This window comes from Nymphalis io, chromosome 10, assembly GCF_905147045.1.
Source record: "Nymphalis io chromosome 10, ilAglIoxx1.1, whole genome shotgun sequence".
NCBI classification, from domain to species: domain Eukaryota; kingdom Metazoa; phylum Arthropoda; class Insecta; order Lepidoptera; family Nymphalidae; genus Nymphalis; species Nymphalis io.
The window spans coordinates 6066295-6078875 of record NC_065897.1 but is presented as its reverse complement, the minus strand read 5'-3'; the positions used below and the strand labels follow the sequence as shown (position 1 = coordinate 6078875).

General features: G+C 31.6%; 1 protein-coding gene across 1 annotated transcript; it reads left to right on the top strand.

The window, feature by feature from the left end:
• Positions 1 to 4403: 4403 nt before the first annotated feature.
• LOC126771258 (transmembrane protein 62-like) lies at positions 4404 to 9067 on the top strand. The gene is made up of 5 exons (XM_050491047.1): positions 4404 to 4821; positions 5014 to 5263; positions 6245 to 7140; positions 7207 to 7778; positions 7856 to 9067. Exons 1-5 carry the CDS (start codon positions 4621 to 4623, stop codon positions 7887 to 7889), a joined length of 1953 nt encoding a protein of 650 aa, XP_050347004.1. The 5' UTR covers positions 4404 to 4620; the 3' UTR covers positions 7890 to 9067.
• The last annotated feature ends 3514 nt before the right edge of the window (positions 9068 to 12581 follow it).

The window sequence follows — 12581 nt, the reverse complement described above, 5'->3', positions numbered from 1 at the left end:
ACATAATAACTTTCATAAATGTTGAAATCGAACAGTTTTAATGACCAACTAAAACTGGGAGCCAATTCTACTATTTCATAATGAACACAATACGTTGCCGATTCAAATCCACTCATCATCCGATTCAAATCACTGGTGGTAGGGCTTTGTGCAAGCTCGTCTGGGTAGATACCACCCACTCATCAGATATTCTACCGCAAAACAGCAATACTTGATATTGTTGTGTTCCGGTTTGAAGGGTGAGTGAGCCAGTGTAATTACAGGCACAAGGGACATAAAATCTTAGTTCCCAAGGTTGGCGCATTGGCTATAAGCGATGGTTGACATTTCTTACAATGCCAATGTCTAAGGGAGTTTGGTGACCACTTACCATCAGGTGGCCCACATGCTCGTCCACCTTCCTATTGAATAAAAAAAAAAAATCCAATCCTACTTCGACTATTATATACCTATTCGGATCTAGATCCGATATCTCATCCTATAATAGTAGTTTATAATAGAAATATAGTAGAAATTAATTATATAGTGATATACATCTTATCGGTTTGGTCTAGGCCAAAACGATTTCGATATATAATTTTATATCAAAACCAAACTGAATTGTAAACTTTTATGCCACTAGTAGATAATTAAATCATAGAATAGGAAAATGGATAAATGGCAACGACTACGATTCAATTCGTTCCAATAGTGACAATTTGTTAGTAGAATTTTCTCCGAAGGCACAAATGAGGTAAGTAATTAAGTTTTTTTTTTTGCATAACGATCGGCTAAAGTAGATTCTGTATTAGAACAAATATTTATAAATTAATTTTTTTAGCTCTTTTATCAACTCGTCTGCCAGGAACCGCATGCCTTGACCCCACATGTTAGTCTGTAGTTAGTATGCTTCTGCGCGCACTTTCGCCTGGATTTCCCAGGATGGATCGTCTGCAAGAAATGTTACCGCAGTTTACGAGACTGTACGTTATTGTAAGCAATGCTACAACTCTCTGCAGTATCTGTCATTAAACCTGATTTTAAATTCAAATCACAAAATCAACAATTGCAACTTAGCTTTACGGGGTCGCAGTGTGTAGTGTAAATTGGATGGGAAGAAAATTAAGTTGTGCTTCACTAAAACAGTTTTACTGCATGAGATTGCATGCTTGTATTCTCAGTGAAAATACTTAGCCGTTTTTTGCGTTAGACGAGTAAGTGCATTAAAAACAAGTCATTATTAATGAAATTAAATATTACCTCAAGTTTATTGACATATATAATCGTACGAATAAAATGACGCTAATAAATATGTTTTTTTTAGAAAAATATATCGATATTTTAATATGTAATCGAAACTCAAGAATGCTTTTTAATTTAACTTTTGCCGTAGTGTTGCTATCTCAAACTCTTGTAACACCCCTAGCATATAGTCGTTAGTCAGGTAACGAGATCGAAATAATTCTATGCGATTTATGAGTAATATGATTAATAACTAAAAAATAAGGCAGGTATTTAAATATATAAAGTAGGCCAAGAATAGATTTCAGAGCTTTAGTACATATAGAACACCCAAAACTTTCTAAAGCCCCGCAACATCTCTTTCCATTGGTATGAAATGGTTTAAATTTGTTTATTCAAATACGATATCAGAGGAACGAATGAGACTTCACTTTTACCGTAATATCGTTGACCCCTGACCCAGGACCCTAGATAAGTCAGTAAAACACGCCTGTAATTGTTGAGAAAAAATAAAATGAATTAAGAGAGAACTTACAAAATCGACCTCATTCTTAAGGGTCAAACATTTATCGTATAAAATATATAAGCAAATGTCACATTCTTCAATATTTACCGATTCGGTGACGGTTGAAAAGGAAATAAATGATTTAATTTTTTGCTACAGCAATTGAATTAAGACAGTTTTATAAAATAAAGTTAACAAAAAAATATATAGTATGTAAGTGAGAAATTAATAGAAGCAATGACGATTTCCTTCTCACTTACAGAAAAAAGAGAAAGGAAATTACGTTACAAATGGTTTAGACAGAGATAGAATTATCAAATATTTTGTCCCTTATCGCGTAACCAGTTTTGGTGCTTGTTTCGCTACTCAAGTAGCGGAACAAACTTGACAGTTGGTGCGTTCATTGTGTTTTTTTTTCAATTTTCGGTTACTTTTATGTTAGAAAACGATTCTAATACCGTGAAAACGCAGAGAAACAATCCTTATATCATATCGAAGGTTATACAATGGTGCATTGTCGTATTATTTCATGTTAAAGTGATAGCAAGAAGAAAATTGCCGGCGTGTGTTTTTACGCGTAAGTACGACTATTTTGTCCCTAAATATAGTTTCTCAGTGATGTTTATTTATGCCATGGCATGACGGAACCTTATATTGCATTAAAATCCTGAAAATAATAGGATTTTCCAGTTTTTATCATTCATAACCTATAATTATTTATCATGTAAGTGCTGCCAGCATCAGCTAAAAAAAATGTCCCGATTTTCGATAAAAAATATCGACTCGTTGACAATGTAATCAAATAAATACGGAGTCCAATAATAGCCTAAAGTGCTTCATTATATATAAATATGTTATTTTAATTTATTCGTTCTACTACTTATAATTTCTTAATGCCAACCTTCCAACATTATTTAACATTCTTCATGAATTTATAATATTATTAGATTCCGAGTCATGTGGCAACTATTCTTTATTAATAATTTCAACTTGATTGATGATTTCAACTTCTGAGGAGAATGCTAATCCAGTACCATATAAAGATGCTGAAGTACTATTGATAACGAAAACAAAAACAAACAATGCAACAGTTTTTGGGTGTAGTTGGTAAAGAAAAAAAAAATTTAATTAAAAAATTAAAAAAAAAGTATAATAAATATTAAAACGTAAAATTTAATAAACTTATTTTGTATTAATTAAATCCTGAAAATTATTTATCTCCCAAAACAGGGAATGCAGTTACTATGTCAACATTATACGCACACATTAACAAACTATCCCTGTCTCATTCGCGGTTTCACGGCCCCTTGGTCTATTTGTTTCTCTGTCTACGAGTCCTTATTATGTTTATGCATTCTTTAATTTAAATATTTAGAAAATATTAATATTATTTAATTTCATTGACTCTATTCGTATTTTAAGTGTAAAATTTGCTTTTTATGAAGTATTATATGATTAAAGCCCTCATTATTTTATTTTACCTAATATAAAAATATTTATCAAAAACTTTTGTAAGGACCAAACAACTTTCAAAATAAATCTTTTATCTGTTAATATATTTAGGGAAAATTTCTTTTGTCTTGACGCTTATCTGTTTCCTTCTATTATATACGTTTATACAATATGTAGCTTACGTTTATTAAAAAAAAACAATCTTGTTGCCTACTTAAATATTAGGGACATTTTAATATAAGATAGTAACACTAAGACAAAAGTCAAATGAAATAGTGTTGTGTGTCACATTTTTACTTATCGATATTATTATTATTCGAATGTATTATAAAAAAAGAATTTCGTGACAAATTATTTTTATTTTACTGAATAGAAACCTTGCCTTTTAGCGTCAACAAAATTGGTTATCGAACAAAAAATGAAAAATATACTTTTATAATGTTGAAAATAAAAATAAATAAATAATATTTTATTTAATAATGTTATAATTCACTAACGATAAGACAATGTGATTCAGAATTTAGAATCTTTTGCTTACATTAATTTAGTAGCACAGTAGAAATAGAATTATGTAATATTAATAATATTTAATATAGTACTTGTGTTTATTTTAAAGTGCACAATGTGGTTAAAACTGCAATACAGATAATATTCCCAATAATGGATAATGACAGATTGTTTAAAATAAATATAAATGAATAATGTTTGTACATAAAATTGGAATCGTATGTTTCTGGTTTGTTTTATAAATTAAATATTTAATACATAAATATAAAGAAAAATAAATGATAAGCTATGAATTAGTTTTAAAAGAACTTGCTGTGTTTTGAGAATAAAATTTCATTGATTGTTGTTAGTGCGTTTGAAATCTAATGTAGCTCAATTTTGACAGTTTTTTTCGGGAAGTTTAGAATTCAGTAGCAGTAGAACGTTAAGATTAAGTTTACCTCACACACAATTCAATTATACTACTATTTTTGAGAAAACTTAGAAAAACTATTCTAGCATTTGCTATGATATAATGCATAATGATACAGAGGACCAATATTACAAAACCCCTTCGTGGAATTATTATATTACTGTAATACAACAATTCCACATAGGGTTTTGTTAACTCATCGCATTCTAATTTTCGAATGTCGGCAATCTCATTGTCATCAGGTACTGACTGTGTCGATAATCTACATCGTAGATTTACTACAGCAGTACAGCTGGAATGGGAAAATACTAAGGTTGTCACTTGTCACTGCCAGAGTCAGAATGATAACACCTGAATGTCAGTTTTTGTCAAATTTTGTTGACTAAAGAAACGTAGCAGTTACATCAGCTCATGACTGCGTTTTTTAAATTATATATCTATTGACGATGTTAGGATATACTAAATTTTCAAGTGCTAAAAACAAACGATAGTTAAACTGACTCCATAAGTAAAACTTCACAATATGTACTTTTCCAAAGCAGCTATATCACTTGTTTGTGTTCTCTTAATTGTGTCTGTATTCATGGCTAATTTATTAAATATAATTGCGATAGACAATTTTTATACAGACAATAATAACGTAGGTGAGAATTATACAAAGTATCTAGGCAAAAGATATGGACAAATGACTGATTCCACCAAAAATATTTTGTGGTTTTTGCAGGTGAGGTCTTTGTCTATAGTACAATAAAAATACTTAAATCATATAATATACGAATAATATGTACATTTTCTTGTACTCTGGGTAAATAAAGTACAAAAATCTTTAAATTTTTATATAGTATAAATTTCTTGCATTGTTCATGGTTCATAAATAATATTCATCTATTTACTCTTAAATTATTATGTTATTTAGATATCCGACATACACATCAGTATATTCCGTGATCCAGCCAGAATTGCTCATTTTCAACAATTTACTGATTTAACTGTTAAATCTATAAAGCCCCTTGTTGTGTTAGCAACTGGAGATCTCACAGATGCAAAAGCTAAAGACAATTTGGGTAGTTCTCAAGTGAAAAAGGAATGGGTGTACTATCATGATATAATAAAGGAGTCTGGGGTTACTGAATATACAACATGGCTTGATATTAGGGGAAATCATGGTATGTATGAAATATAAAGTTACTTTCTATTTTAAAAATGACTTGGAAAACTGACACTTGAATATAATACCTAATATAAATACCTGATACCTGATTCTGATGGTAGTAGAATAATTGAACTTGCTTAGCCAGGTTAGCTTGCACAAACTAGCAATAAACCCTAAGAAGGTGCTATTAAAAAGACATGCATAGATTGCAGACATTTATTTTATGCTTGAAAATAATGAGATATATACTTATATATAGCTTGTCAGTTGATATAATTTAATTTTCTATAATGTACTGTTGGACCTTGGTAAGCCAAACGTCAAGGTGCTTCTGACAATAAGGGTATTGGGGTTTGAAGGGAAAGAAATATGGGTTTCTTTGAGATAAAGAGGTTTTCGACTTATTGATTTTCAGTGGACAGAGTTTCTACTGTTTGTTAATATATATTTTTTTAATTAATTGTTTCTAAACCATCCCTAGTTTATGATTTTCCTCATCCCTTTCTTTTAAATTATTATATTTTCATTTAGTTGATAATTCATATCAACTGATAAACCATTCATTAAAAAACATTCTACAACTAAACTATTTATAAATATATATATAAACATGGGTATATAAATCTAAACAGGTTATATATCAACTGTGATTATAAGTCATCTCATGCTTGACGGTGAAGGAAAACATTGTGAAGAAACCTGCATGTGTCTAATTTCATTGAAATTCTGCCACACGTGTATTCTACCAACCCACATTAGAGCAGCGTGGTGGAATGAGCTCCAAACCTTCTCCTCAAAAGAGAGAGGAGGCCTTAGCCCAGCAGTGGGACATTCATAGGCTGTTACTGTTATATATCAATATTTCTTTATAAAATAAGCATAGGACATATAATATAATTTTAGATAAGTAGGCCCTTAGCAATAAATAATAAACATCATTGTCTGTCAGTCAATCTTTAATGTAACTCATTGGTCAAATATATGTATTTTGCAGATAACTTCAATATCAGGACGATTAACTCGCAGGAGAATTATTTTAGAAACTATTCTATACAAGGAATGAGTCATTCTAAATCATATGTTCATATTGTAGAGCATAATGGAGTAAATATAGCATTTCTAGGAATGGATGCATGTCCTGATCCAGGATTAAGACGACCCTTCAATTTCATTGGTATCTTAGATGTTCAAGAACAACAGAGTTTGGAAAAATTAAAGATTGAAGCAGACCAAAAAGCTGATCATATAGTTTGGTTTGGTCACTATCCTACATCATGCATATTATCCTTAGAAAAGGATTCCCAAAGAATGAGTGTGAGAGAACTTATTGGTAGTGCTGGTGGCTCACAAGTGTATGTTTGTGGTCACTTGCATTCCATGGGGGGATTAGTTAAACAAATGTATACAAAGCACAAGAAAGGTTATTTAGAACTTGAATTGGGTGATTGGAAAGACAATAGAATATTTCGTTTAGCTGCAATTGATCATGGATTGTTTTCATTCATTGACCAGAAGCATAACTCTTGGCCTATTATACTAGTAACAAATCCAAAACATGCTCGATATGTTTTACCGGGACGTGAACCTCTTCAGTTGATACCGGAATCAACCCATATAAGAATATTAGCATTTAGTGATGTCAAAATCGAAGGTGTAAAAATTTCATTTGATGAAATAAGTTGGATGAAATGTAAAGAGACTGATGGTCCATTATATGTTTGTCGTTGGTTGCCATATATGTTTGCAAATGGATTGCATACACTGTATGTTGAAGCAGTTGATGAAATGGGTAAAAATAGTACATTAGAACATCCATTTTCTTTGGATGGTACTGTAATGCCATTTGGAATAACATCAAGATTGATGTTAATGTTAGATGCTGGTGCAGTGGTAAGTTTAAATAAATTATAATTAAAATTTGTGTAATTTTAATAAGTTCTAATGGATTTAATTTAGTTTCAGGCCATATTTGGAACATTACTCTTAATAAATGTACTACCATTAGTGATGCTAAGGCTACAAAAACGACCGCCAAAATATTTGAGAAGATATGGTCAGCAAATATTGCGGAGTCTTTGGTTATTAAGCAAAATTGACAGAATATTTTACCCTATTGTTTTATATGCTATTTATTTACCTTTAGGGCCTTGGGTAATTGGAGAACTTATAGATGGATATATCGGAACTATATTTGCATGGGGAATATTAATAAAAGGAACATATCTACCGGAACCATTTACCTATACATATGGGAGTGTACAATTGCTGTTTGTGCAGCTACCTCTTATTTTTGTTCTAGCTCATTGCTTGAATACTAGATTGTTTGCCCAACATTTAAGAGGATATAAGCGCCTCATAAAGAATATGCCATTCATTTTTCTGTTATCAATTCAGCTATTATTAGCATATTTTTTTTGGCTAGAATATGGCACAATTTCATTTTTATTTGGTCCCTTAAGAACTTGGAGTGTCGTTTTAAGCACTTTGTTATGGTACAAAACTTTAACGCTACCGTCTGAATATTGCAGGTAATCATTTATTATTACAATTTTTTTTATTTAGAATAATTCTGTGTCATTATAATTGAATAACGCTTTTTTTGCAGGTATTTGATTAAGTTAAATGATTTGCCGTCATAATCGTGCAAGTTTATAAGATATTTCGTATTCCAACAGATAAGAACACACTTTGCACGGCACATTGAATATAATAAATGCATAGACTGTTTTCTTTTTATGGACTTGTTTTTCGATAGATCGAGGTTCTTTACACGTTTAGATTTTTTTTAACTTACTTTGTATGTCCTATTTGAGCTTAGGAAACTATATATTTTACTTTCTGCCCAAATTTACAAGTTGGTAAATAACAAATTACATTTTTTATATTTAATTAACTGTACATTATAATATTAGTAAAATCGAGTTTTTAGCAGTCGAGAAATATTTTTCCACAATGTATATTGTAATGTTATTGTAAACGAAATAATCAATTGTTCATTTTGTACAAAATGTAAGTATTAATTATACCAAAGACTTAAAAGATACGAGCAAATTCAGCGCCGTAGCTAGGGGTCTCAGTATTAATAGTTGGCCCTCGCGGCTCGATGTTCCGATACGCCCATGGAAAATCGAAATTTCTTATTAAAATTACTTAACAAATATAGTATGTAAATAGTATGTTAGTCGTATACTATTTTAACTGACGTAAGATATCTCAGTAGAAGGCAGACCTAACTTAATGGGCTTCTGCAACTGGCACAAGATTCTTCTTACGTTTGTTAGTCAAAATTTTAAGATCATACATTTTTTGTACATTTAAACTGTGTGTTTTTTTTACATTTCATGAGTTCCCTTAATACTTTGCGACTTAATGTCAATAGGTAGTTAGTTAAAGCTTCGTGAAATGTCACAACTTGTTCAACTTGACAGTCACTATCGCTAAGATATACCTTAAATTGATGAGTCGGAAAATATGGAATGTGTCCAATTATTCCGAAGAACAAATAACATTCAGCTGGTTATCTATTCCCCCCAGAAGTTTGCACCACTTTTGTGTGCTCGTTACGTCAGGTCCTAGTTGCGGTGCTGAACAAATAAATCATTCCATACTTTTTGTTGAATGTTCTGCTTATTTAAAAAAAATGTCCTTATAAAGTATTAAATATTGTGATAATGTGACATGATTATAATTTTACGGAACTATAATTTGTAATATTTTATGTAAGAAAGACAATGTAATTGTTTTTTAAATACTGTGACAAAGTTGTTTTAACCATATTAATGAAATGTGTTTTTTAATTAAACACTTATATTGACGATTTTATTATTTTCTTGTTATATGATATATCATATTAGTTTCCGTGATCATATAAAAAAACTGTTACTTATGGCTGTTGATCATGAGGTCTGAACTTTGGGCCTGTAAAAGTTATTGGGTTTTTCCTGTTAAGGAACTCTACTAGGAGTTATGCTATTATGCTACTGCTACTAAACGGCTCAGTAAGGAACTGCCTCAGAAAGCACAAAAAGCCGTAAGTCTTGATCTCTTCGGATTGTTTCGGTTTGTTGTCCCATCGAACTATGTGCAGTGAGGGTATAGAAAATACACCTGAGTGCGAGATGAGGGAGTAAATACTTGTACATACCTATCTCCAGTGTAGTTGGCTTGTATTCGCATAGAATGACCACTGTGTCATCGGTTAAAATTGAAGAAATGTTTCAACGAGCTTATGATAATAGTGAAATGCACGAACTGAGCTTCCTGTCTGTATGAGTAATTCGTTTTATTTTAAAAATCTTTCTATGTCATAAACTACTAGTCCAATATTAATACGACAAAGGATTTTATACGATAAAAAAATATTTTTAAAATTATTCTTAAGTCTATCTTTAAATCTATTTAAAAATTAAATCAATATTATAGACAAAATTGTTTTTTTTAAACGTGAATAATTTATATATGTAATATAAAGATAAGATTGAATATTTTGTCTTCATGTGACTTATAGTATAACAAACTAAACATATTACGATTTCGCCCAATTTGTACAGTTATCATGATGATGGAGACCAGGTGGGTATAAATGGTTCAGTGTTTCTTTGCCTGGGCTTGAACCCGCAAGCATTAGTTAAGTTTCACGCTTTTTAACCACTGGGCCATTTATATATTCTTTTAGATACTTAGGGTACTTAATACATACATAACATAATACATATAGGTACTACTTACGTGTCAAAGTTAAACTTCGACTACAGGCATTTCGTAGTCTTCTTCGTCCTCACTTCCATAATTCGTTCTGATATTGTATCTAAATCCTTGTCTTGTCTCTATCCTGAAATCTCTTTTCCTCTTCAATAACATTTCGACAAACATTTCTCCATTCCTCTACAGTTGTAGTATTATATTCTTTCTTAGCTAATGACTTTATATTATTAATATTTAATGCAGTTGCGGATTTACATATTTTTCAAGTATAGGCTATACTTGAGATTGAGATTTTGTCCCTTTATTTAGATTCCACAAAAAATAGCTTATATAGCTTAAGCTTTAAGACTGGTTACGCTGCCTCAGTTGTAACAGACATAATTAAAAAAAATAGGTCCCTAAACTAGCCGCTCCTCAAATCTGCCGTCCTAGGCTCAAGCTTACTCAGCCTGCTGGTAAATCAATAACCGATTTAATATGACGTTTTTTTGCGACGTAATTTACTATCGCCCATATATTTTCTATGGGATTAAAAAAATTCAGGATGGTATGAGAGTAAACGGAGCACGGTATGACCGTACTCTTGTAATATTTCGTACCTTATACTCCATAAATCTCGCCGCCTTATTTTGCAGAATCAGTTCATGTAATTGAGGCTTAAACATTCGTTGGATATGCAATATAAACTAATATAGCTCTCCCTCGGGTTGCTATTGCACTCATTTTCGATTTTTTTTAACAACGAAGACATTTTTAATTAATGCACTATATCGTGGACTACTGGATACATTCCAAACTAAATAGAAACCGATGTATCTGTTGGAACTCCATTACCCCATTTGGACTTTTTCGAATTACAAACTAACGAGTACATATACATTTGCTGTGGTGTAATTTGTGAATATAAGCGCGGTTACAATCAATGCCACCTGTTATTAAATAGCGATATCTAACAATTTATAATGGAAATAAAGTTTGAATTTGACAATCTTAAACACAGAAAAACTAATACACTCCTAGTGTTACACTTTAAAATAAGATTAATTTGATTTCAATATCTATCAATTTATAATAAGAATATTTTTAATTTGAGAATCTTTAACAAACAACAATGAATGACCTGAAACAAACAATGAACGAAGTAGTAGGTGATAATAGAATAATAAAAAAAGGCATGTCACTAACGCAACTTATACGAGAGTTCGAGGCACGTGGTAGCTAGCGGAAACTGGCTTATTTCGTCACTGAATTTATTACACTACTACAAAAACTTGTCCAAGCTGATTTACCTGTACTAGTTTTGTTAACTAGTTACACATATTCTTATTTCGGTTTATAGCAATGTCTATTTACTTTTTATCTTGCCAATCAAATCAAATGCTATGCGGACTTAATACCTAAAGACATTCTCATGCAAATCAAGCTGGAGGCTAACAACTAACGTATATAGTACACATAACTAACTTTACATACATATACATAAATATAAAAATAAATAAAAATATACATATTTGTAAAAAGTGTACATAAAAGCCGAGATGGCCCAGTGGTAAGAACGCGTGAATCTTAACCGATGATCGTGGGTTCAAACCCGGGCAAGCACCACTGAATTTTCATGTGCTTAATTTGTGATTATAATTCATCTCGTGCTTTACGGTGAAGGAAAACATCGTGAGGAAACCTGCATGTGTCTAATTTCACTGAAATTGTGCCACATGTGAATTCTACCAACCCGCATTGGAGCAGCGTGGTGGAATAAGCTCCAAACCTTCTCCTCAAAAAGAGGAGAGGAGGCCTTTAGCCCAGCAGTGGGACATTCACAGGCTGTTACGGAATACTTGTATGAAATATAATATTTACAAAATCATATTCAATTCAATTCAATCAAACATAAACTGATAAATATTACATGCTTTATGTTTTTGTCGACTATGACGAATTCTTCGTCACTTATAAATTGAGAATTTTTAATTAATTTTTTTTTTAATTTAATTTTCATATGGACGGGGAGACGAACAAATGGTCCCCTACCCCTATATACATAGGTAATGTAACAAATATTTTGTCTCTTGTGCATTGGTTACCATTAAATTGAAACAATATATAGTATTGCGGTTTGAATTTATTTGGCTGTTTGTCCTTTCATGCAAACGACTGGATGGAAAAAAATATTGAAGTAATTTTAATTGATGCATAGTGATGTGGGTGAATTACAATCAGTAGCCGATGATAAAACTAGATAAAATAAAAATAAATGCCTCGGCTACAGATCATGAGGTAAAGGGTCCGGATCCTGTCATAAGGTTGCCTGTCTGTCGGTTTTCTACAGAATATATTTCGAAGAGTGTGCCCATGAACTATTTAATTTGATTACTCCGTCACCTTTTTACCATATAACTGCGAGGCATCGTAAAGATCTGCACCCGTACGTAGTTGATGTATCTAAGATACACACGAAACGATTTGCTTCCTCGTTTCTGATACGCACCGCTAAGATCTGGAATACCCTCCCGACCTCCTTTTTCCCCACCACCTACAATATGGGTACCTTCAAGTCTAGAGTGAATAGGCATCTTCTAGGCAAGCGCACTCCATCTTAGATTGTATCATCACTTTCCATCAGGTGT